This window comes from Pseudonaja textilis, chromosome 1 (assembly GCF_049901715.1).
Source record: "Pseudonaja textilis isolate UNSWEBS1 chromosome 1, rPseTex1.2, whole genome shotgun sequence".
NCBI lineage: Eukaryota > Metazoa > Chordata > Lepidosauria > Squamata > Elapidae > Pseudonaja > Pseudonaja textilis.
This window is the reverse complement of record NC_141990.1, coordinates 7,452,073-7,478,828: the sequence shown is the minus strand read 5'-3', so window position 1 is coordinate 7,478,828 and position 26,756 is coordinate 7,452,073. Positions and strand designations below refer to the sequence as shown.

The 26,756-nt window shown below is 45.5% G+C and overlaps 1 protein-coding gene across 6 annotated transcripts in view; it reads right to left on the bottom strand.

The window, feature by feature from the left end:
- Positions 1-8,634: 8,634 nt before the first annotated feature.
- The window catches only part of USP32 (ubiquitin specific peptidase 32), a 206,466-nt gene continuing 188,344 nt past the window's right edge, over positions 8,635-26,756 (bottom strand). For all 6 annotated transcript variants that reach the window (XM_087925228.1, XM_087925232.1, XM_087925236.1 and 3 more), the window contains exons 28-34: positions 26,035-26,121; positions 24,569-24,689; positions 22,747-22,938; positions 22,040-22,334; positions 18,104-18,531; positions 15,678-15,770; positions 8,635-12,908 (exon numbers count right to left, since the gene is read on the bottom strand). In XM_087925228.1, the coding sequence (XP_087781354.1) occupies positions 12,735-12,908; positions 15,678-15,770; positions 18,104-18,531; positions 22,040-22,334; positions 22,747-22,938; positions 24,569-24,689; positions 26,035-26,121 (1,390 nt within the window). In that variant the 3' untranslated portion in view covers positions 8,635-12,734. The remainder of the gene's footprint in view (positions 12,909-15,677; positions 15,771-18,103; positions 18,532-22,039; positions 22,335-22,746; positions 22,939-24,568; positions 24,690-26,034; positions 26,122-26,756) is intronic.

Below are 26,756 nucleotides of genomic sequence, written 5' to 3'. Positions count from 1 at the left end.
TACAGGAAGAGTATCCTGATTGGTTGCTGTCAGAGGTCCTAGCTAGCTTTGTAGGTTGTCCGTGTGCTAAGTTTGGTTGAAATTTGATGGGTGGTTGCAATGAAGGGCAATGAAATGGCTCTGCCTAAAGGAGGTTGACCTTTGTTATGTAGAATAACCTTAATGGCCCATTGACAAAGGTGCAGGGGGGCTGAGTTTCTGCCTCTCTGAGTTTCTACTTCTCTTTTAGGGAAAATATTCTGCCTTTTTAGTATATCCTAAAATATTTCATTTTTCTAGGAGAGGGATGGGTTATAACATCCAACACCAGATACAACTAGAGACCTGGGACTATGGAAAACCTCTCAGCTGAAAAAAATGGGTCAGCAAAGTTGATGCTGCCTGTGGACTTTTGGCTCAAGGCAGCCACAAACATATGCAACTCTTTGGCGAGAGGTTGTGTTTAGACAGAGCGCCATGGGCAGCCAAAGGATGGCAGATGGTCTGTTTATTTTATCAGAAATAAACTTCCTTTTCTGGGTCCTTCAAACAGCGCCAACACAAGTCTTTGGAGACATCAGAGAGTGGTATGTGTGCAAGGGAGTGTGCATCCATTTCCTGTAGGTGTTCCCTCAAAGGATTTCCACATTGATATAGAAGATATAGAAGATAATTTGTCTCATCTGCCATCATCAGAATTTCATCTGCCATCATCAGGCTTCTGTATTGTGTTCATCTGTGAGTCAGACTTTCACAGCTGTTTATGTGAAATGGCTGTGAAAGTCTGACTCACGGACGAACACAATACAGAAGCCTGATACCCAAACAAAGCTGAATACCACACACACACACAAACACACACATATATATAGGAGATATATATATATAGGAGAAGCACCAAGCCGAAGACACAAGCCTGAAGATGATGAATGAGGCTTCATCAAAACGTCGCCTAGATACTTCCAATTTTATGCAGGAGAAAACCCGAATAACCAAAGAACCACATACAAATACCCGCGAAAACCTCAGAAAACAAATTATATATATCCCAGATATGAATCAAGTCCAAAATCCAGGGATGAAAAGCACATTGTGATTTGATTCATGGCTGTTCAGAATAAAAATCCATCAAGCTGAGTTTTGTTTGGCTGAGAGGACCAAGCCCATGGGAGCATGGCAAAGATTTCACAATGCCAATGCTGCTTTTTTTTGCTGTTGCAGCTCTTCAATCCAGAACTCAGGTGGTCCTCGTCTTACGACTACAACCGAGGCCAACATTTCCGTCGCTGAGTGAGGCCTTTGTTAAGTGGGCTATATGCCCCATTTTACAACCAAGCTCAGTGAGCACCAAGAACAATTCAGTTCAACCCTAACCTACAAACATTGGAAGTTATTGGAAGTTCCTGAATTCTTGGGTACCGTGATGGAGAATTTTCATCACTTAGATCCATATTTCTCAACCTTAGCAACTTTAAGAGGTGTGGCCTTCAACTCCCAGAATTCCCCAGCCAGCCGGCTGGTTGGGGAATTCTGGGATTTGAAGGCCACACCTCTTAAAGTGATGGGGAATGGGAGGATTTATACTCCTTGCAGACAGCTGGTCATTTGTGTCCTTTTAGAGTGTCATTGAGGCTGCTTGGACGTTTACCTGTGCCCTCAGGGTCACCTGAGTGGTGCAAAAGGTAGCACACAAGTGAGCCTGAAGACACAGGTAAACCTCCAGGTGGCCTCAATGACTCTCTAAAAAGAATGCAAATGACCTGTAAGGAATATAAATCCTTCCATTCCCCACCATCCAGTCAGAGCTGAAGAAGCTTCTTGGATGAGAAGCGAAATGTCTTCAAAGCAAAACCAGAAAGTCCAGTTGCCTCTTGAATAAAAAAAAAAACACCTTTGGGACAACCCTGACCTGGAGGACTGAGAATCTCCACAGACATCTCTTGGATGAGAACTGAAATGTTTTCAAAGAAAACAAGAAGAAGAAGAAGTTCCATGCCAGCGTTCCAGGGAACATCCATTCCGATCAGTAACTTCAAGCCAAGCATTATCTCAAAAGTATTTTTATTAGAATAGCACCTGGCACACCTGTGGAATTCCAAAATAAAAGTTTCCTGGACTTCCCACAATTTCCCAACCTACAAACCACCCCCTTTTTACTCATCATCACATCATGTGCACCAATCCCAAAGTAAGTTCCAATTCTCTCTGCGCCACACTCTTTGACCTTGAACTATCAAAAGAATTCTATTTTGTCTACTAAGAGCTACTCAATTAATATCAACCCCGCCCTCCCACTTTTTTTTTTGAACAAATTTTATTGATTTTCCAAAACAATACACAGACAAACAAAACATAAAATATAATGACATAGGAATTTTTTTTTCTTAAAAAGCCAATACAACAACTTATTTAAAGACAGAATTATTCCAAGATCACATTTCCAAACAAGCACAATTTGATATATATATTTACCTTATCTGTTCATCTTCATATCTTATCCCAAACTTCTCTTTATTACTTCTTTTCCTTCTATTTATTCAAATTATATCTCTTTAACTTTAGATTGTATACATTTTTTATATCCATCTGTCTTATACATTTTCATTATTCTCTTCCAATAAAAAAAAACAAAAACAAACAAGACATAAAACATAAAAACATAAACATCTTTTCTGAAAGTTGCTTGATCCCGGGTTAAAACTCATCATACAGACGCCCCTTCAAAAATCATGTTCCTTTTATATATCATTCCATATCTTATTACCGTTTTCCATTTTCTATATAGCTTCTTCCTTTTTTTAACTCTCTTAATTTTATTCTACTCATCTCAGTTCCCACCCTCCTACTTTCTCAAACTAGGTGGCAAAGATGAATAAGGATTCCACAGCTGACATTCCCATTGCACTTGTGGGAAAATCACTTGTGGGCTTTAAAAAGAGTTAGACCAATTTATGGAAGTTATGGGTACCAGTGGCTATTAGTCTTGATGATTGTTGACCGCCTCTCAAGGCCATCTGCTGGGCTTCCCTGGGCAGTTGGTTAGCTGCGCCCATCTGTTCTGACAAGGGACAACCATTGCACAAAGAAGCCCATTCATATCTCAGCAGGTGGCCTTCAGAGTTAATCCAACGGCCATCAAGGCTGACAGTCTTTGATCCCAACACCTTCCATCACTTGGGTCCAATTCTTATTTTGAAACCAACCAAGTTAGTAGTTGGTCTCACGTTTCATGGTGCCGGTAGCAAATTCCAAAGCTTAATTACACATTGGATTAATATACATATTTATATCTCCTTGGTTTTGTTTTTGTTCTTACTCTAAGGAAGTTAACTTCTAACATCTAGATGCAATCTGTGCCGTTGTTTGCACAGATGTTTCCTACAAAATCTCCCATCTGATTCTGGAGATGTGAGCTCGTTTGAGATCAGAAGGAATCCCCTGACTGTGTTTCCATCAAACTCAAGTTTCTTCAGCAGGGTTTATACAATTATTGGGTGGGACATGTGCCTTGTTTGAGAGCCTAAGCTAAAATAGGAACTGAACTGTTTCTTCCCTACTAGCATTTTTGCTGTCCGCACAATATCTACATACGGAATCTTCTCTTGCCTTTATTTTGAAGGCATCTGAGGAAACCTTTGCTGGGTTGATGCTTTTAGTAACCTTTGTGAAAGTCTGTAAAGATTCTCAGTCATCCAGGTCATGGTTGTCCAAGAGCCAACTGGACTTTCTGGTTTTTCTTTGAAGATCTGGGTCACCTGAATGGTGACAAATGGGTGTGGAGCCTTCTTGGAACTGTTGAAAGGGTTGTGTTTTAGATTGCAGTCCTTTCAACAGTTCCAAAAAAGGCTCCACACCCAGTTGCACCACTCAGGTGATGCTGGGGATACAGATAAACTTCCTAGTGGCCTCAATGATGCTCGAAAAGGATGCAAATGACCAGCTGACTGCAAGGAATATAAATCCTTCCATTCCCCACCATCCAAGTCAGAACTGAAGAAGCTTCTTGGATGAGAAGTTAAACATCTTCAAAAGACCTGAGGATACAGATAAACCTCCTAGTGGCCCCAATGACTGTCTAAAAGGATGCAAATGACCAATGGAAGAATATAAATCCTTCCATTCCCCACCATCCAAGTCAGAACTGAAGAAGCTTCTTGGATGAGAAGCGAAACATCTTCAAAAGACCTCCTAGTGGCCTCAATGACTGTCTAAAAGGATGCAAATGACCAATGGAAGAATATAAATCCTTCCATTCCCCACTATCCAAGTCAGAACTGAAGATGCTTCTTGTATGAGAAGCGAAACATCTTCAAATGACCTGAGGATACAGATAATCCTCCTAGTGGCCTCAATGACCGTCTAAAAGGATGCAAATGACCAATGGAAGGAATATAAAATCCTTCCATCCCCCACCCTCAGAATGAGAGCTGAAGAAGCTTGTTGGGAGGAGAAGCAGGAGTGGGCTTCAAAAATTTTAGCAAAGGGTCCTCTGCCTGGTTGCTGGGTGGGCGTGGCCATGGTGGGTGTGGCCTAGTCAGCCTCTTGCACCATGGTGAGGGGGGGAGTGGTGTTTTCGCCCTCCCCGGGCTCCAAAGACTTTTTTCGAGCCTCCAGGAGGGTGAAAATAGCCTCCTGGGGCTCTGGAGGTTCTTGGGAAGCTGGAAACGAACCAATTTCTGGCTTTCCTGAACTTCCGGGAGGCCCATATTTATCCTCCCCAAGCCTCAGCACGCGCCCTACGCTTACCTGCCTCCAAAACAGGTTGCATGGGGACTCCTGGGGGGGGGTGAGAGGGGGCGGGATCAGCCAGGAGTGAGATTTGGGGGTTCTCCAAACTCCACAGAATCTTAGTTAGGGGCTCTCCCAAAGCTCCCCAGTGGCCCCACCCCTGAGGAGTGAAACGTCTTCAAAGCGAAACCAGAAAGTCCAGTTGCCTCTTGAGGGGAAAAACGCACTTTTGGGGCAACCATGGCCTGGAGGACTAAGCATCTCCATAGACATTTATCTGAAGACGTTTCGCTTCTCCTCCAAGAAGCCTCTTCAGCTCTGACCGGATGGTGGGGAATGGAAGGATTTATATTCCTTGCAGACAGCTGGTCATTTGCATCCTTTTTAGAGGGTCGTTGAAGCCACTTGGAAGGTTTCTCTGCGTCCTCGGGGTCGCCCGAGTAGCACTCCTGGTCCCTGTAGTCTGCAATTCTTCCTCTGGAAATCCATTCCTACTCCCACACCGTTCCAAGGACGTTCATTCCCAAATTGTATAACTCCAAAGTCTGTAGAGATTCTCCGTCATCCTGGTCGTGGCTGGTCATTTGCATCCTTTTCGAGTGTCATTGAGGCCACTTGGAGTCCCAAAGGTGCTTTTTCAGGAGGCAACAGGACTTCTTTGGTTTTTCTTTGAAGACGTTTCACTATCCAGTCAGAGCTGAAGAAGCTTCTTGGATGGGAAGCGAAACGTCTTCAAAGAAAAACCAGAAGGTCCAGTTGCCTCTTGAAAATGCACCTTTGGGACTCCAAGTGGCCTCAATGACGCTCGAAAAGGACGCAAATAACCAGCTGCCTGCAAGGAATATAAATCCTTCCATTTCCCCACCATCCCTCCAGAACTGAAGAAGCTTCTTGGATGAGAAGCAAAATGTCTTCAAAGAAAAAAAAAACAGAAAGTCCAGTAATTTCTTGAAAATGCACCTTTGCAAACTTCCTCGCTTACAGGTAGTCCTCGATTTATGACCATTTGTTGAGCGACTGGTTGAAGTTACAAGGGCACCGAAAAAAGTGACAGGACCTATCCTCATGCTTATGACCCCCAGGACATCCTCACGTATGTTTTTTATATATTTTTCTTGAGGTTTATATTTTCAACAAGTTGTTTCTGCAGCCATTCCAGCTCTAATGTCTGTGTACATTTACCCATGTTATACGGTTGTAGCATTATTATCATTATCCTTCTTATCTTACTATCCCCTCTTATTGATATCATTATGGTTATTACTCAGTTGCTTTGCGTGTACACTCTGTCTGAGCTTCTGCACCAGAGACAAACCTCTTGTGTATCCAATCACACTCGACCAAAGATTCCATTCTATTCTATTCCATTGTTTTGGAATGGGGCAGTGGCCTAGAGGTAGAGCTCTCGTCTCACAATCAGGAGACTGTGAGTTCCATCCTAGGTAGAGGCACATATTTCTCTCTGGGCACAATGAGAATATATCTATTGAACAAAACTCCACATTGGTGACAGGAAGGGCATCCGGCAATGAAACATTCTGCTAGCTCCATTCAGTTGCCCAGACTCCACCGCACAAAGGGTTAAAAGATGATTATATTTCATTGTTTCTGTTCTATTCTGTTCTACTCTACTCTGTTCTTTTCTATTCAATATTTTCTATTCTATTCTATTCTATTCTATTCTATTCTATTCTATTCTATTCTATTCCATTCCATTCCATTCCATTTTCTATTATATTTTCTATTCTATTCTAATTGCTATTCTATTCTATTCCATTCCATTTTCTATTATATTTTCTATTCTATTCTAATTTCTATTCTATTCTATTCTATTCTATTCTATTCTATTCCTATATTCTGTTCTGTTCCATTCTATTCAATCCTATCCTATCCCATTCCATTCTTCTATTCTATTCTATTCTATTCTATTCTATTCTATTCTATTCTATTCTAATTCGATTCCACTCCATTCCATTTTCTATTATATTTTCTATTCTATTCTAATTGCTATTCTATTCTATTCTATTCTATTCTATTCTATTCTATTCTATTCTATTCTATTCTATTCTATTCTATTCTATTCCTATATTCTGTTCTGTTCCATTCTATTCAATCCTATCCTGTTCCATTCCATTCCATATTCTATTCTATTCTATTCTATTCTATTCTATTCTATTCTATTCTATTCTATTCTATTCTATTCTATTCTATTCTTTTCCATTCCATTCCAATTTTTCTCCTCTTTTCTTCTCTATTCCATTCCATTCCATTCCATTTTCTCTTTTCTTCTCTTTCTCCTCCATTTTAAAGAATTTCTTAGAAGAATCTTCTCGCATTGGTTTTCCTGTTAGATCAGTGATGACAAATATATGACCTATGCGTCAAAGGTAACATGCCGTGGAGGTTTTGGGTTGATGTGCCAGGGTTCACCAACACCTGACAGCTATTCTCAAAAGCATGGCCCATTCTCGTGGGGGCTCCCTGATAATCAGATGTGGGGCCCCTGCACAAGACAGCTATGCTGTTGTGCAGCCTCTGAAAAGCAGGGGACCATTGGGAGGCCGCAAAGGGTTGTTGTGAAGTGTGAAAAATGGTCGTCAGTCACTTTTTTCAGTGCCGTGGAAACTTCGAATGGTTACTAAATGAACTGTGGTAAGTCGAGGACTACCTATGGTGAGGAAGCCACAGATCACCTAACTCTCACCTGGAATTACTCTCTAAATGTAAATAAATGTGCAACATCGTTTTCCTTATTTTTATTTATTTTTCATTTATTTGTAAGGAAAAAAATTCCAGGAGTCAAGAAACAACAGAGTGAAACCAGAGATGTCATTGAAACGAACCACAAACTTTTGGGAAGTTTGGAAGAATTTGGAAGCAAATGCCGCCACCTGATGGCTGCAGAGTTCATAAATGAAATTAAGTACACCCAGACTTTTATTCCTAGGATCACCATTTGTTAACATTTATTATACTGTACTTTTTAACCATACTTACTCTTGTGGTTTGTTACTGTTCTGTCATTTTAACGTCTACCGGTTTTAATGTTTGCAAGCCGCCCAAAACTGCCTCTAGCCTAGAGTTTTGGCAGTACGGTACAGACAGTCCTCAACTTACAATCATTTGTTTAGTGACCGAAGTTACAACGGCATTGAAAAAAGTGACTTGTGAATTTTTTTTTTCACACTTACAACTGTTGTAGCAATCCCGTGGTCACATGACCACCTTTTTTATGACAGTTGCCGTGTCCCAGGGATCATGTGATCACCTTTTGTGACCTCCTGACAAGTAAAGTTAGAATAGAATAGAATAACAGAGTCGGAAGGGACTTGGGAGGTCTTCTAGTCCAACCCCCTGCCTAGGCAGGAAACTCTATACCACATCAGACAAACGGTTGTCCAATCTCTTCTTAAAAACTCCCAGTGTTGGAGCTTTCACAACTTCTAGAGGCAAGTTGTTCCACTGTTTAATTGTTCTAACTGTCGGTAAATTTCTCCTCAGTTCTAAGTTGCTTCTCTCCTTGATTAGTTTCCACCCGTTGCTTCTTGTCCTGCCCTTAGGTGCTTTGTTAAGAGGGGAAGCCAAGTTTGTTTTAACGACGGTGTAACTAGCTTAACACCTGCAGTGATTCATTTAACAACTGTGGCAAGACAAGTCATAAAATGGGGCAAAACTCACTCTACAACAATCTTGCTTAGCAGTGGAAATATTGGGCTCAATTGTGATCATAAGTTGAGAACCACCTGTACTTAAATTCAATGCATGGATGAGTGAGTGAATGAATGACAATATTTGTTTTTCAGGTAACGCATAACCCAGGAGAAAGGTCACGTCATGGCGTTATTTCCCTATCAAAACTGACTGAGTAATTTAATTTTTATGGAAGCTGCCCCTTTAAATTTTCCAATGATGAATCGGTCGACAGAGTTGAGTTGCATCCACAGTATTTAATTTGCTTGAATAATATACTTACAGATAGACAAGTTCACTCCATATACAGTTACTTGGACTTGCTTTTTTTTTTTAATACAGGTCATATCCCAATACATTAATACTTTGTTTTTTCCCCTTTGAATTATTTACACAGTACTTATGTACACAGTCTTTCTAAATTCAGTGCATTGTCAATAGGTTTTATACAATAATTTACAGAGCAAATATAGTTAAACAGTTAACTTAAATCGTTTGTTTTGCTTTTCCTATTAAATTTAGGAATTAATTTAAACCTTTTTTCTTAAAAAAAAAATATTAATCATTACAACCAATGTAACAAAGCATGGCAGATTAAAGACGAGGTGAGCGGATCATGCTGGGCTGGAACTTAAAAACCCAAACTGTTTCCCAAAGAAACGAAGAGATGAAGAGCGACGTGGAAGGGATCTTCAAAGAAGGAGTATTTTTAAAGTAGGGACTTTCTCCATGCTCAAAGAGGTCAAGAAAATGGACAATTAGGGGCCAAGGCATTGTTCAAATCTCTCCCCACCCCCAGGATTTGGCTACATCGCAGATTGATAGGCATCGCACGATGCGTTCAACAAGATGCTGGCTTGTTTTTTAGGCAAAAGGGGGAACGTCACGCTATTAATCACACGACTGAGTGGTGGCACCCATTAGAACTGATGTTGGGAAGCTGGTTTTCAGGAGCTACTCTGGACTACACAGCACAGTCAAGGATTATGGGACTTTATAGACGATGGTGGTTTGATCTTGCACGGCAAGCTAAGAGACACTACCTAGGTCCTTCTTCTCCTTAGGTTGCGCCCTAACCTTCTGCCCTGGGTCCAGCTGAAGATCTGGGTTTGAAGTAACCCCGTCTGCAACTTTCACACACATGCGCACGCTAATGGAAGTGACAAAGGGCCCCAACACAAGCGACCGCTGGATGATGGTGCCACATCACTTGGATGGGTTAAGTTCCACAGTGCATGGCTGAGTTGCTTGGACGCAAATCGTTTCAAGGAGACCGTCAAAAGACTTAGCAACTGTCAACTGTTGGGTTCTCCGGCAGTGTTTCTCAACCTTGGTGCCTTGGACTTCAACTCCCCAAAATTCCTCAGCCAGCATGTTTTACATTGGGTGGACTTTTAACGCCCACTCGGGGTGAATTAAGATCTGTGTTGCTTACTGGCTGGGGAATTCTGGGGAGTTAAAGTCCGCCAATTTGAAAGCAGTCCGGATGGGGATATTCTGAGAGTGGAGAAAGACCTACCAAAGAGCAGGCTCAAATGTTAAGGTCCACCTGACCCCTGCAATCCTTCCCCATGTTTGCCAAGCTTCAACACTAATCCTCGTTTCTAATGTGAGGTTAGACGAAGCCACAATGCCCTGGAACTGCCAGAAAAGGGTACCAGGAACGAAAAAGGGAGTTTTTAAAAAAAAGTGTTCTGAGAACACCGCAGTTGGAAGAAGATAGCCTGATGCCAACAAAATCTAAGTGATTTTGCTTTGTGGGGGGGAATGAGGGAACGACGGGGAAATTAGCTGAAAGAAATCCCGTGGATTTTTGTCAGGTTCTCAGTAAGAGAAGGATTGACAGGAGCAGTTCAAAGAACAGTGGAAGGCTGAGATAGTCCTCCATGCTATAGATTTCCAGATTAGGAGCAAAACTCACCTTCGCCGCTCTTTGAAAATCTCACTGTGTTACTAAGAGCTGATTCAGAGGCTTCGTTTGTGAAGAAATGACGGTTTATCCTAACCTCTGATCAACCTTATTTCATCATCTGATTGGAATGAGGAGGGTGTGTGTGTGTCTGATTTAGGGCTTGGCTCAACAAATGCAGAGGTAAGGAAGGATTTTCAAATCGAAGGATTTTCAGCTCACCTGAAAATGGGAACATTTGCCGTAGCTCCCTCATTATTCTGCTCTCTCAATCCATTTCCATTCATAGAAGCTGGACATGGCTGCCAATTTAATTCCTTCTTTCATTTAATTATTACATTTATGCAGCCACCCACCTCACTGCTCTGCTTTGACTCTGGCTGACCTACAAGAACAGATAAAGGGGAATCACCATCGAGAGATGGTTAAAAGCCACAATATGCTTGAAGTGGGTTTGAAGTATTAATATTCCTTCCGGGGACAAGGTTGGCTACCCCAAAAGGATAGCCTGTTGGGTGGTAGAACGGACAACCTCTCCGTCGCTGATGGTCATCCTTCAGACATGTTAACGTTGCTTTTCGAAAGAAAAAGGAATGGAAAGGACACACACCCAAGCACGCACACAGCTATCCCCAAAGCACTGAAAAATGAACTCTGTTATGTTTTTATTATTATTTTTAAAGTGCAAATAATTTTTTTTAAAAAAACACGACTGGCACTCCCTCCAATGAAGGAAGAGAGAACAATATGTGTGAGGACTCTCTCCTTTCAAAAGGTCTACCACAAATGAAGGATTGGTGCTAGGAGTGCGGTAGAAGAGGCTGTTAGCCTTGTAGTCCATCTCCATTGTGAGGGGCGGCTACTTGGGGGAGGGGGTCCTAAAAATCAAGATGGCGGCTGTCACTGCCCTTCTGAAGCCCCGCCCATCTCCTGCACGCGTGACACAAGTATAAAAAGGTGGGTAGAATTTTGATTATAGTCACCGACTCCATCTTGAACTTTTTGACCCCTCCCTGCCTATAGTCCTCCTTTGGGTACACATTTCCCATCAGCCATCACTGACACACTGTTGGCTCAAAGCACTCAACCAGGCTCCCTTGTTTCTGGGATTTAAAGGTTGGGTTGAATTAGGTTGAGTTGCATTGGGTTGGGTTGGGTAGAGTTGCATCAGGTTGGGTTGGGTTGAGTTAAATTGCATTGAGTTGGGTTGACTTGGGTTGGGTAGAGTTGCATTAAGTTGGGTTGGTTAAGTTGCAGTGGGCTGGGTTGAGTTGCATTGGGTTGGGTTGAGTTGGGGAACAGATTCCTGATTTGACTTTCCCATTCTCAAGAGCGATCAGATCAATACACCAAAAAAATCAGGAACTAGCTTCTTCTGAATGAAAGTTGTAAGTTGAGGGGACAGGGTAACCACAATGGCAAAATATTTTCACAACCAGAGCAGGTTTCTTACCCAAGTACCCTCTTGTACACAGAGAAACGCTTGGCTCCTAGAACACCCCAATCCATCCAAAGTGGAGATGAATACAAATAATTAGCCTACTCACTGCCCCCAGGAACAGCCTGGAGCTGCCTCAGTTTCCAGATCTCCAGCCCTTTCAAGCGCCAAAAGGCTGCTGGAGCTGCTCTGGAACCTCTCTGAAAGCCAAAAGGGTTGGAACAATTCCACAAGGTCAAAAAAAAATAAAAAAGAGAGGAAACTTTATTCTTAAGGCGACGGAAAGGAACTGCTAACAAATACATCAAGTGAGAGAAAATGAACAGCAGGGAAAGTTTGCAGGAATTTTCTGCGGCTTGTGCCTGCCGTCTCTGCGTGTGCCTCTTCTCCTCGCAGACATGGAATCAAACTTCAGAAAAAGGAGGTAGAAATTTCATGTTGTCAGGACAACACTACAAGTGAATCATTAGCAACAATTGGAAGAGAGCTTTCCCAAATGTCATTTCTTTCCCCAACCCCAACTTACTTCAGACGTCTCTAAGAGCAAATTGGTCAAAGGGACGAACAGACTACGGTTATTCTGCCTCTTCGCTGGATTACCTTTCTCAAATTTTAAATGCATCTAGTCTTTAGTTTGCTGAGGTTAAAGGCTGAAGGCAAAATAAAACAGTTTAACCAACGGGTCTTCTTCCCCCACCCTCTGGGCATGAAGCAACAAAGATGGGAAACCAAAGCAAATGCCACCTGATAAATGCTCACTTTAATTAGAGTTTCTCTTTCTCCCCCTGCTATTTTTTTTTTAATTTTGTTTTTTTCTTTAGTTGTGCTTTCCGGTCACAGGAGGAAAATTAAAAATAAAATAAAAAATAAAAAAATAAAAACTACACCTAGCTCTTCTGCTCAGTTAAAACCGTATTTCCTTTTGTTCTCTTTTGTTGCCAGCCTTGTGATGCAATCTCCTCGGACTAACCTTTACGAAACCCGTTTTGCTCATTGCAAGACACAGTACTTTTTGTAATCGGACTCAAAATCTTCATCCATGCTACTGGTATCCGCCATATTCTTGCCCTCAATCTTTGGCAAAAACTGTGCATAGTCCACTCCTTGCTGTTCGTAGAAAAGGATGTAGGCAGAATCTGTGTCGATTTCATCAGGATGCAATTCCTGAATGATGGACGAGGAGGAGGAGGAGGAGGAGGAGGAAAAGAAGAGGTGCTTATTAGGGAACAGCTGTCAAAATAATTCATGTTTTTTAATCTTTTAATGACCCTGTAATCCCTTGCATCAGGGTGGAGTCGGAGCAACTCAATGGAGCCGAGTGCTTACTGGCCAGACGCTCCTCCTGTCACCAATGCAGAGTTCGCAGGTGATATTTACTCATTGTAGCCAGAGAGAGAAATATCTGTCGCTACCTAGGATCGAACTCAGAGCCTCCTGATCGTGAGGCGAGAGCTCCCCCTCTAGTATCACTCTCTTGAAAGAATACAATATTACTTCAACATTTTTAAATGTACAAAATACTGAAAACTCCTGAAAACTCTTGTCCTAATATTACTGGAGATTGTTTGGGATCAGGGAGGCTGGTATAGCAGCTTATTGTAAGGACACTGCAGGAAATGGCAACTTTAGTCTAGCGCAGTGATGGGTAACCTATGACACGCGTGTCACTCGTGACACGCCGAGGCACTTTGACTGACACGCCTGTTGGTGTGGGGAAAACCTGCACATTTAGAGGCTGCCTGTGCTCTGCTCCAATCCCTGCTCCCTGCTTGTTGCATGGAGGCGTGGTGTCACCGCTGCCGCAAGATCTTTGCAGCAGAGAACCAGTTTTAACCGTCATAAACTGAGGTTTGTCAGTTTCATTACCTCAGGAACGCTACAGGAGGAAAGGTTGAGGTTCACAGCCCTGTAAGGTGGCCTTCCGATCCCCACATCCTGCACCTGCAGCCCTGAGACCAGGGAGACTAGTTTCACAGCCCTGCGTGATCACCCCAGCCCAGTCCGTCATAAATCAAATTATTGATATTTCTTGAAGTGACACATGACCCGAGGAAGGCTCCACTTTTTCCCGATTTTCGACACACCAAGCTGAAAAGGTTAGCCATCACTGGTCTAGAGGCTAAGGCACCAGGCTTAGGATACCATGAGTTCTACTCCAACCTTAGATGCTGGGTGACTCTGAGCCAATGAGCAGGAGATGGTGGGGTCGTCCTGCCTTAGCCATGTAAATCAGTTGGGTGACTTTGGGTCAATGACCAGGCAACGGTGAGTTCTAGTCCCACATTAGCAGAGGTGGGTATTCAGCAGCTTCTGACCAGTTCTGGAGAACCGGTAGCGGAAATTTTGAGTACTCTGGAGAATCAGCAAATACTACCTCTGACTGGAGATTTTACAGTATCCTTCCCCTGCCACGCCCACCACAGTACTGGTAGTAAAAAAATTTGAATCCCACCACTGCACCTTAGGTATGAAAGCTGGTGACTTTGGGCTAATCGCCAGGAGACAATGAATTCTAATCCCACCTTAGACATGTTTCTAATCCTGCCTTAGACATGAAAGCCAGCTGGGTGACTTTTGAGCCAGCCCTTCCCTCTCAGTCCAACTCACCTAACAGGGTTGCCGTTGTGGGGAAAATAAGAGGGGGAAGGTGTGTGTTGCATGTGTTCATCGCTTTGAATTATTTGTAAGAAAATAATAAAGATGGGATAAGGTAAAAATCTGTGCTAGTTGTTTCCGGTTCTAGCGGGGCGGTGCTCATCTCCATTTCAAAGCCGAAGAAGAGCCAGCGCTGTCCAAAGACGTCTCCGTGGTCATGCAGCCGGCATGACTAAACATCTGAAGGCGCACGGAAGGCTGTTACCTTCCCACCAAAGGCGGTCCTTATTTTTCTACTTGCACTTTTCTTACATGCTTTCAAACTGTTGGCTTGGCAGAAGCTGGGACAAGTAACGAGAGCTCACTCCGTTACGTGGCGCTAGGGATTCAAACTGCCAAACTGCCGACCTTTCTGACAAGCTCAGCGTCTTAGCCCCTGAGCCACCCCTTTTCAAGATGGGATATAAACAAACAAATCCTGTTGGAAACTTTGGAAAATGGTAGAACGCAGTAAAAGACACCGATGCATCCCCAGGAAGAATGCCCAGACCTAGTTAAGCGATCTGAAGTTTCCTTATAAGGGCAACAAATATCCTGTGGCTTATTACCACAGGACTCTCTAGGACAGGACAATTTAAACCAGAGGTGGGGAAGCCATGCTGGCTTCGGAATTCTGGGAGTTGAAGTCCAGAAGTCCTAAAAGAGCCATCAGTCTCTACTCCTGGCCTAGAGACTAACATGTCTCGAATCCCCAAGGGGCCACCGCCAATTTTCAAAATGGAGCAACACAAGTGGAAGAGAACCTCATCTGCCTCAAGGTCTCCTGAGACAGACAATTGATGGGCACCAGAGGTGGTCCTCAGCCGGTTCTGACCAGTTCTGGAGAACCGGTAGTGGAAATTTTGAGTAGTTCGGAGAACCAGCCAATCCCACCTTTGACTGGCCCCGCCCCCATCTATTCTCTGCCTCCCATTAAGTCCCAGCTGATCGGCTCGGTCTTCTTTGGTTGCCCTGCATAGGAGGACGGAGATGGAAAGCAGGTTAGTGGGCTGGGATGGGGAGGGAATGGGGATTTTGCACTATCCTTCCCCTGCCGTGCCCACCAAACCATGCCACGCCCACCAAGCCACACCCACAGACCTAGTATTAAAAAAAATTGAATCCCGCCACTGATGGACACCCAGAAAGAGGTTGCTGCAATACAGGTGGGCCAAAAGTCAACCGTGTTATGTCCTGAAATCCCGGTGACTCACTTCAGGGCACAGAGGTTCCTATGTAATGGAAGCTCTTCTTAGCAGCTTTTAGGTCCTTCCCCTTTAAGCCTGCAAAATGGCTTACCTTACAGCTGCTGTCGTTGTAACAGTACCATTTGTCGTTGGGGTTTTTGGCATAGGTGACATAATGACCTCCTCCCATAATTCCTGAATGGCACTGGAAGAGAAGAGAGCCAAGACACCAAGGTTATCCGCGGATTGAAAAGTCCTCCATCCTTTCCTTTCCTGCTAGAGGAAAAGGGGAATTAACGTGGCGCGATGGAGATGCCATTTTAGAAGGAGGTATCTTCTCAAAAGTGCTTTTCCCAAAAGGCAATTGGATTTTCTTGGTTGGTTTTATTTTTTCCTTTGAAGACATTTCGCTTCCCATCCAAGAAGCTGCTTCAGTTGTTAGATGAGAAGCGAAAAGTTTTCAAGGAACCTCCCCCTCCGCCCCCCAAGAAAGTCCAGTTGCCTCTTGGAAAGTGCCTTTAGGACAAACGCGTCCTGGATGATTGAGAATCTCCACAGACATTGTGTCTTCTCACGTTTATGCCTGTCAAAGGCTCCTCAAGAGCCAGCAGCCTCTCACCAGTAGGCGATGAATGGCCCTGAGGAGCAAGTAGGTTCAGGGAGATGGTCTTAGAAGACAATCAATGAAATATGAGCTAACAGGGTGCGGTGGCAGTGAAAAAGCCAATGCAATCCTAAACTGCATTAACAGAGGGATTGAATCAATAACATGTGAGGTACTAATGTTGTTGTTGTTAGTTGCGAAGTGGTGTCCAACCCATTGCGACCCCATGGACAACATTCCTCCAGGCCTTCCTGTCCTCTACCATCTCCTGGAGTCCATTTAAGCTCACGCCGACTGCTTCAGCGGCTCCAGGCAGCCACCTCCTGCTTTGCCATCCCCTTCTTCTATTCCTCAATCTTTCTAGGTACTAATTCCACTCTATAAAGCCTTAGTAAGGACACACCTAGAATATATCCAGTTTTGGTCACCACGTTATAAAAAAGATGTTGAGACTCTAGAAAGAGTACAGAGAAGAGCAACAAAGAATTAGAGGGTTGGAGACTAAAACGTATGAAGAACGGTTACAGGAACTGGGCCTGGCTAGTCTAGGGAAGAGAAGGACCAGGGGAGACAGGATAGCAGCCTTCCAATATTTGAGGGGCTGCCACAGAGAGGAGGAAGGGGTTAAGCTATTCTCCAAGGCACCCGAAGGCCAGACAAGGAATAATGGATGGAAGCTGATCAAGGAAAGATTCAACCTAGAAATAAGGAGAAATTTTCTGGCAGTGAGAACAATCGATCCATGGAAGAGACGTTGCCTTTGGAAGTTGCGGGAGCTTTGTCACTGGAAGCTTTCAAGAAGAGACTGGACTGCCATCTGTCAAAAATGGGGTAGGCCCACCTGCTTGGGCAGGGGGGTTGGACTAGATGACCTACAAGGTTCCTTCCAACTCTGTTATTCTGGCATTCTGTCTTCCAGCAGCTGAGCAATGCTGAAGAAGACTTTGTGAGGGAAGCGAAAATCCAAGATGGTGATGGTATGGATTTTTTCCCCCCTTCCAAGGGAATAAAGATAGTTTTTGACTTACAACCAGTCATTTAGTGACCATCCGAAGTTATAAAGGCAGTGAAAAAACTGGGTTATGATTGAATTTACGACTGTTCCAACACTCCCAGAGTCAATGGGGGAAGCCAGACTCACTTAACAATGGTGTTACTAACTTAACAACTGCGGTGATTCACTGAACATCTGTGGCAAGAGAGGTGATAAAATAGGGCAAAGCTCTTTTAACAACTTCTTGTGGCCTGTTGTGTGCTGCCCCCCCTCCAGCAGCCAAACCAGAGGAGGCAGCGGCGTGGGAGTCAGGGTCAGCATCAGGGCAACCTGAGAACTCTGAGGGGGAAGAGGAAATGGAGCTGGCAGAGAGAGAGAGACAGAGGTGGAGTCGGGGCCGCCCGTCAGACCTCAGATGGAGAGTCAACAGCCCTCCAGGTCTGCAGGTGGCTGATGAGGAAGAGGAGGAACAACTGGGTCCAGTGCCTGACATGCAGATGCACAGAAGGCAGAGTAGAGGAGAGCAGTGGAAATCTATGGGCTGGTCCTTGGGACGGAAGGCAGAGGAGAGGAGAGCAGTGGAAATCTATGGTCCGGTCCTTGGGATAGAAGAGCCCCCACTGCTAGCAAAGCCCCCACTCTAGCTCTGGGGATAAAAGGCAGGGGGCGGAGATGAATAGATGTGGCAGACAACTATCCATCTTCTGGCCAGACAGCAAATAGAAATTTTGGGCTCAATTGTGGCCGTACGTCGAGGACTACCTGTAATTCAGGTGATTAAGCCTGGATAGACACTGTGGGACCCTCCTTCCGCTCTTCCCTTTGGTATGGTTTACGTGGACCTCTCCGGGCCTTTCCTGCAACGGGTCAGCCGTAATTTGAGCTGGGGAAACCCCCCCCCCCACCAAGCTTTCAACCCAGACGGCCATCGGACACCTACCGAAATTGCATATAAGTTATAAATAGGATTAATACAGATTTCTCCTCTTTGGTCATCCGCCAGTTCCTCTTCCCGGCGGGCTTCCAGGAGACCGTTGAGACTGTGGTTGCTGGAGGAGCTGAGCTTGCAAAGGTATCCGTTGGTGAGCTGCCCCTCACTGTCCTGAGTGACCACCGGTTCTCCTGAACCATCCCCCAATTTTTGCTGCTCCCTGCCCGGAGAGTCCAATGTGGCCTTTGGATCTGGCTGGGTACCGTTCTCTCGACTCGTGTCCAGGTTCTCTTTGCTGCTCGAGAGTTTGTTTTTGCAGAGCTGGGGGAGACGAAGGCGCCCCTTGCTTCTGCCCATAGTCCTGGGGCTACTGGTGGGGCTAAGGTTTTTACTGGTCGAAGAGCCTGATGGGCACTTCCTGGCGGAGGACGGCGATGCTGGAAAGAAAGAGATGGGTGAGCGCTTTGCAGGTGAATCGGTGTTTTTTCAACCTACTCTCAAAGAGGTGTGGACTTCAACTCCCAGAATTCCTCAGCCAGCCATGCTGGCTGAGGAATTCTGGGAGTTGAAGTCCACACCTCAGAAATTGGCCAAGGTTGAGAAACACTGAAATAAATCAATCCTTCTCGCCTTGATAACAAGCAGCAACAACTTATTAGGTAAGGTTTAGGTTATTCTTCAAAACAAAAACCCACAAAAAACCACCCCAAACTTTCTCCGATCTGAAGCTACCTCGCAGGATTGTAGTAGAGAAAAAGGAACACCTGGAGGTATTTTTATACCCTGCCTTTTATTATTTTTACAAATAATTCCAAGCTGAGAACATATCCAACATACCTTACTCCTCCTATTTTCCTCACAAGAAGAACCCTGTGAGGTGGACTGGGCTGAGAGAGTGACTGTCCCAAGGTCACCTAGCTGGCTTTCATAGTAAAGGCAGGACTAGAACTCGCAATCTCCTGGTGACTGGCCCAGTCAGCCAGCTGGCTTTCAGGCCTAAGGTTGGACTAGAACTCACTGTCTCCTGGGGATTGGCCCAGTCAGCCAGCTGGTTTCCATAGCAAAGGACTGGCTTTCATGCCTAAGGTTAGACTAGAACTCACTGTCTCCTGGGATTGGCCCAGTCAGCCAGCTGGTTTCCATAGCAAAGGACTGGCTTTCATGCCTAAGGTTAGACTAGAACTCACTGTCTCTTGGGATTGGCCCAGTCAGCCAGCTGGTTTCCATAGCAAAGGACTGGCTTTCATGCCTAAGGTTAGACTAGAACTCACTGTCTCTTGGGGATTGGCCCAGTCAGCCAGCTGGTTTCCATAGCAAAGGACTGGCTTTCATGCCTAAGGTTAGACTAGAACTCACTGTCTCCTGGGATTGGCCCAGTCAGCCAGCTGGTTTCCATAGCAAAGGACTGGCTTTCATGCCTAAGGTTGACTAGAACTCACTGTCTCCTGGGGATTGGCCCAGTCAGCCAGCTGGTTTCCATAGCAAAGGACTGGCTTTCATGCCTAAGGTTAGACTAGAACTCACTGTCTCCTGGGGATTGGCCCAGTCAGCCAGCTGGTTTCCATAGCAAAGGACTGGCTTTCAGGCCTAAGGTTGGACTAGAACTCACTGTCTCCTGGGATTGGCCCAGTCAGCCAGCTGGTTTCCATAGCAAAGGACTGGCTTTCATGCCTAAGGTTAGACTAGAACTCACTGTCTCCTGGGGATTGGCCCAGTCAGCCAGCTGGTTTCCATAGCAAAGGACTGGCTTTCATGCCTAAGGTTAGACTAGAACTCACTGTCTCTTGGGGATTGGCCCAGTCAGCCAGCTGGTTTCCATAGCAAAGGACTGGCTTTCATGCCTAAGGTTAGACTAGAACTCACTGTCTCTTGGGGATTGGCCCAGTCAGCCAGCTGGTTTCCATAGCAAAGGACTGGCTTTCATGCCTAAGGTTAGACTAGAACTCACTGTCTCCTGGGGATTGGCCCAGTCAGCCAGCTGGTTTCCATAGCAAAGGACTGGCTTTCATGCCTAAGGTTAGACTAGAACTCACTGTCTCTTGGGATTGGCCCAGTCAGCCAGCTGGTTTCCATAGCAAAGGACTGGCTTTCATGCCTAAGGTTAGACTAGAACTCACTGTCTCTTGGGGATTGGCCCAGTCAGCCAGCTGGTTTCCATAGCAAAGGACTGGCTTTCATGCCTAAGGTTAGACTAGAACTCACTGTCTCCTGGGATTGGCCCAGTCAGCCAGCTGGTTTCCATAGCAAAGGACTGGCTTTCATGCCTAAGGTTAGACTAGAACTCACTGTCTCCTGGGATTGGCCCAGTCAGCCAGCTGGTTTCCATAGCAAAGGACTGGCTTTCATGCCTAAGGTTAGACTAGAACTCACTGTCTCCTGGGGATTGGCCCAGTCAGCCAGCTGGTTTCCATAGCAAAGGACTGGCTTTCATGCCTAAGGTTAGACTAGAACTCACTGTCTCCTGGGGATTGGCCCAGTCAGCCAGCTGGTTTCCATAGCAAAGGACTGGCTTTCATGCCTAAGGTTAGACTAGAACTCACTGTCTCCTGGGGATTGGCCCAGTCAGCCAGCTGGTTTCCATAGCAAAGGACTGGCTTTCATACCTAAGACTGGACTACAACTCACAGTCTCCTGGTGATTGGCTCAAAGCTGGTTTCATGGCAAAGGTGGGACTAGAATTTACAATCACTGGAACTAGAGAACATACTAGAACTGACTTGAACTTTCCGGCCTGGTGCCTTAACCACTAGGTCAAACTGGCTCTCCTAGATTATCTTGAGTGCCCAGAAGAAAAATGAAGTGTTTATCAGATAGATAGATAGGTAGAGAGCAGGTAGAGAGTAAGGAAGACGATGCTGTCAGAGATATGCAGCATCAGTCGCATAAGCAAAACAGGTTGAAACATTTTCTTAAACCCAGAATGTCCAGATAACGTGTGGAAATGGTTCCGACAGACACCTCCTTAATTCACTGCGGTATTGGGGGGGGGGAGCACCTTCAGATCTGCAAGATTCTGTTATTATTATAGTTAAATTTCCCGTAAAAAGCAGTTTTAGCTTCCCTGTGGAATGGATGTCCTGGGATTTCTAAAGAGATCTTTAATATCCTGAGTGGGGCTGACAAGGATGGATTGATGGATGGAGAGATGGGAATTGGCTTGCTGCATGGTCTCCCCTCCCTCTGGTCTCCTTGGGGTTCCTTCGATGGGACCTTTGGAGATCGTGTGGCTCCTTTCAGCATAGGGAAACGGACAGGGATGGGCTTCAGAAATGTTCGTAAAGGTGGGACTACTGGCTTGCAGGGCTTCGGCGACAGGCAGGAATCCGCGATTGTGCGTGGTTTCTGCCTGGGCTCGCTGCTGGAGCGTCCCGAGCCAGCTGGCTTCGGGGCTAAGCCACCCCATAGAGGTGGTGAAGAGTGGGGAGATCCCAGCAGGGTCGAGGAAAGCCGCATCTTTCCTCCCCAGCTGGCTAAACTCCCTTTCCCGAAGGTGGTAAGAGCGGCGGTCAGAAATGGCCGCCTCAAAGAAGCCCTCATCCGGAAAAGAAAGTGCAGGAGGAAGTTAAGAAGTGAAAGTTTTGGCTGACCGGGATAAGAAGCAACAACTAAGGTATCTTGGAATTTAAATTTTATAAAAGATACATTGCTCCCAGAAATGTTAGTAAAGGTTCTCTGCCTGGTTGCTGGGTAGGCGTGGCCATGATGGGCGTGGCCTAGTTGGCCTGTTGCACCACAGCAGGTGTATTTACCCGAACTTCCGGGAGGCCCATTTTTCACCACCCTTGAGCCTCTGCATGCGCTTACCTGCACCCGACTCACTTAACGACCGACTTGTTTAGCCATTGAAATGGTCGTAAGTCGAGGACTTCTTGAGGATCCCTTGCCAATAAAGGACCAAGCAACTCTTGTTCTGACGCCCACCAGGATAAGACCCCAGTCTCCTACCTCTAATATTATTTAAGATGCCCGAAGTGTTGAGAGAAGAAGGGCTCCGGGTGAGGACGTCGCCTTCTCCAGCCACCGTGCCGCTCCGTGGCTCCGTCCTCCGGCACTCCTCCGGCAGAATCAGGGGCTCGGCGGGATCGTCCGCCTGTGGTGTCAGCAGCTTTGGCGGCCAGCAGCTCGGGTCTCGTGGCATGAGGAAGGCACTTGGGTCAAAGCTCTCACGAGGAAACTTGACGATTTTTTGGGATTTTATCCAGCGGCCATTGACGAACTGGAAGCGCTTTAAGTGGATGATCTGGAGCGAGACAAGCAAGAGAGGAGTTGGGTGAGGGCTTCCTTGTTGGAAGGAAGGAAGGAAGGAAGGAAGGAAGGAAGGAAGGAAGGAAGGAAGGAAGGAAGGAAGGAAGGAAGGGAGGGAGAGGGAAGGGAAGGGAAGGGAAGGAAGGGAAGGGAAGGGAAGGGAAGAGAAGAGAAGAGAAGAGAAGAGAAGAGAAGAGAAGAGAAGAGAAGAGAAGAGAAGAGAAGAGAAGAGGAAGAGGGGAAGGGAAGCCAAGGGAAGGAAGGGAAGGGAAGGGAAAGGAAGGGGAGGGGAAGGAAAGAGAAGGAGGAGGAGAGGAAGGGGAAGAAAGGAAAGGAACAAGGAAATCCTTGTCAGAAACTATGCTTGGCCTGGCTGAAGGCAGAAATGAGGCGGTCTGCCGGCCTACCAGGATCGGGGGCAGCCTCCACAGGTCCAGCTTCTTGGTGGCCAGGCAGTGGGTCCTGCACTTGGAACAATAGTACATTTCATCTTCACCCAGCTCCTCCTCACTGGTGAAGGCCCTCAAGCAGCTATCCAGGTTGATGGGCTCGGCCTGAGCACGCTGGCTCTGCTCCACGCTTCTGTGCTCCTCCGCTATCTGGAGACAGGAAGGGAACCGAAGGGTGAGGGAGAGTTTTCTGGAGGGGCTTCCTCTGTGGGATAAAGCAACCCTCCCCCACTCCCCTTTCTTCTCATTCATGCTCAGAATCCCTCAGTCCCTCTCAAGGAAGAAATTCTCCAGCACTAATGCATTGAGTCCTTTGCGTAAAAGTAAAGGCTCCCCTCACACATACACGCTACGCATTTCTGGCTCTAGGGGGCGGTGTGCTCATCTCCATTACAAAGCCGAAGAAGAGCCAGCGTTGTCCAATGACGTCTCCGTGGTCACGTGGCCGACATGACTAAACGCTGAAGGCACACAGAACGCTGTTCCCTTCCCACCAAAGGGGTCCCTATTTTTTCTACTTGCATTTTTTTTACGTGCTTTCGAACTGCTAGGTCGGCAGAAGCTGGGGCAAGTCATGAGAGCTCACTCCGTTACGCGGCGCGAGGGATTAGAACCACCGAACGGCCGACGTTTCTGATCGACAAGCTCAGCGTGTTAGCCACCGAGCCTCCATGTCCTTTTGTGAGGAAAACCTTATTTTGGAGGTCCCTAACTTTGGCCACTTGACAACTCGTGGACTTCAATTCCATGCTGGCTGAGGAATCCTGGGAGTTGAAGTCCACAAGTCATGAAGTTGCCCAGGTTGGAGAGAGAACCTCTCAGGGTATACAGGTAACCCTTGACTTACAACCGCAATGGAGCCCAGCATTTCTGTTGCTAAGTGAGACGTTTGGGAAGTGAATTTGGCCCCCTCTTACAACCTTTTCTTGCCACAGTTGTTAAGGGAATCGCTGCAATTGTGAAGCTCGTAACGCGGTTGTTGAAAGTGAATTTGGTTTTTCTATCGACTTTGCCTGTCGGAAGGTCGCAAAAGGTGACCCTGGCAATATTGCCACCGTCACAAACATGAGTCAGTTGTCAAGCATCTGAATGTAAATCATGGGACCATGGGGGACGCTGCAACGGTCCTAAGGGTGAAAAAAATGGTCGTAAGTCCCATTTTTCAGTGCCATTGTAATGTTAAACGGTCACTAAATGAAGTGTCGAGGACTACCTCTATCTAGCAGGTTATAGCAAGAGTCCGTGAGTTAGGTGTAAGGAAATAAAGGATTGGATGCAATTGGATCTCACTTTTTGGTCTGTAAAACTATACAAGTAGTCCTCGACTTACAACCACTTGTTTAGTGACCATTCAAAGTTCCAATGGAACTGAAGAAAAGTGACCGATGATGACCGCTTTTCACACTTATGACTGTCGCGGCATTCCTAGGATCACATGATCAGAATTCAGACGCTTGGCAACTGGCATGCATTTATGACGGTTGCAGTGTCCTGGGGTTGTGTGATCTCCTCTTGGCGACCTTCTGACATGAGAAGTCAATAAGTGCCCATGATTCACTTAACAACCTCTGTTACTAATTTAACAGCTGCAGTGATTTCACTTAAAGAACTGTGGTGAGAATGGCCGTAAAGCGGGGCAAAACTCACTTGACGACTCTCTTGTGCGGCAAGGGGAAATCCTGGGCTCAATTGTAGTCATAAGTTGAGGATGATCTGTATGCGGACATAAGAAGGGACAGGGTTAGGGTTAGGATTATCCCGTAGGTTTTGGTTTCTTTACCCGTTCTTGTGAGGTCTGGTAGCGGAGGTGCAGGGCGGTGGGATCCCAGTCGACAGCCAGGTTTGCGTTCCCCATCAGAGCTCTTTCTTCTGTGCAATCGATTTTACACCCGTAGCAAAACCTACATGGGAGGCAGATGGCAAGATATGGTGAACCGTATCACTTCAGAAGGATTCGGCCCTTGACAAACTCTCTTGCGTGGCAAAGGGAAATTCTGGGCTCAATTGTGGTCATAAGTCGAGGATGATCTGTATGCGGACATAAGGGTAGAAGGTGCAAACTCTGGGTCCCATCAGTCAAGGAATACCGGCTGGTGGGGTCCAAGAGAAGAGCCTTTTCTGCTGTGGCTCCCACTCCTCAGGGCGAGATCTCCCCCCCGCTTTTCCGGAAAGGCCCGTAAACCTGGCTCTGCCGATTGGCCTGGAGCCCTGACTGGTCCGTTCAATACTGGAGGTGGTTAGTGGATTAAAAGAGGACTCCATCTCCCCCCTGTTATGTATTGATTCTTTCCTTAGCTATATTTTTGTTAATTTTAATATTTAATAGACAGTGTTCTAATGTTTTATATTTTATATTGTTGAGGTTTTTTTCATGTGGGGTAAGACACACTGAGTCATCTGATATACAGATGGGTGGCATATACATTTAATGCAAGGATGGGTGAGATAGATAAATAAATAGATGGATGGATGGATGGATGGATGGATGGTAGGGATAGACAGACAGACAGACAGATGATGGATGGATGATAGGGATAGATGGATGGATGGATGGATGGATGGATGGTAGGGATAGACAAGACAGTCAGATGGATGATGGATGGATGATAGGAATAGATAGATGATAGATGGATGGATGGGTGGGTGGGTGGATAACTAGCTAGATGGGTGGGTGGGTGGATAGATGGATGGTAGGGATAGATAGATAGTCAGATAGATGATGGGTGAATGATAGGGATAGATGGTAGATAGATAGATAGATAGATAGATAGATAGATAGATAGATAGATAGATAGATAGATAGATAGATAGACAGACAGATAGATAGATAGATGGTAGGGATAGACAGACAGACAGACAGATGATGGAGGGATGATAGGGATAGATAGATGGATGGATGGATGGATGGATGGATGGATGGATGGATGGATGGATGGATGGTAGGGACAGACAGACAGAGTCAGATGGATGATGGATGGATGATAGGGATAGATAGATGATTGATAGATAGATAGACAGATAGACAGATAGATAGATAGATAGATAGATAGATAGACAGACAGACAGACAGACAGACAGACAGACAGGTATGGGTGATATGGATAGATGGAGATAGATAGATGGGTGGGTGGGTGATACAGATAGAAAGACAGACTGACAGATGATGGATGGATGATAGGGATAGATAAACAGACAGACAGACAGACAGAGGGCTGAAAGACAGAGCATAGGAGAGGGAGAACTCACCTGTACCAGGGGCACCAGGCACAGGAGTTGCCATCTTTCTGAACCACCCGAAGGGTGAAAGGGTACTGATATCCCAAGCTGTCGTCGCTAAGGAAAACACACAGACACGCACATCGTTATTTCTAATGTGCTAAGACTCTTCGGATTTAATTTCTGTCATTGCTCACTGATCTTTTAAGCCGGGCTGGGAAATTGGCAATCCTTGGACTCGGTTCAAGAATCGCTAAACAGGGCAGGGCCAGCATGTGACGCATCTGGCACCTGGGACGTTTGACCTTCCTGCTCTAGATGGATGTAAACCAAGATATTTTCACATTTCTCTTTTCTGCCAAGATAGCCCTTGAATAGGGTACATGTGGTCCTCAATTTACAGCCATTCATTTCGCAACTGTTTTGAAGTTACGATGGTACTGAAAAAGAATTGATTTACAACCAGTTCTTGCATTTAGGATCATCACAGAATCCCTACAGTCAAACTTTGGGCATTTGGCAATTGGCACGGGTTTACAATGATCACAGCCTCCCAGGGCTACATAATTCCCGTTTGTGACTTTCCCAGCCGGCTTCTGACAAAGCAGTCAATGGGGGAAGCCAGATTCGCTTAATGGCCACATGTTTCGCTTAACAACTGCAGAGATTCACTTAACAAGTGTGGGGAAAAAAAGGTCAGGTGTGATTCAATGAACAGATGACGCCTTGATTAGCGATGGAAATTCCAATCG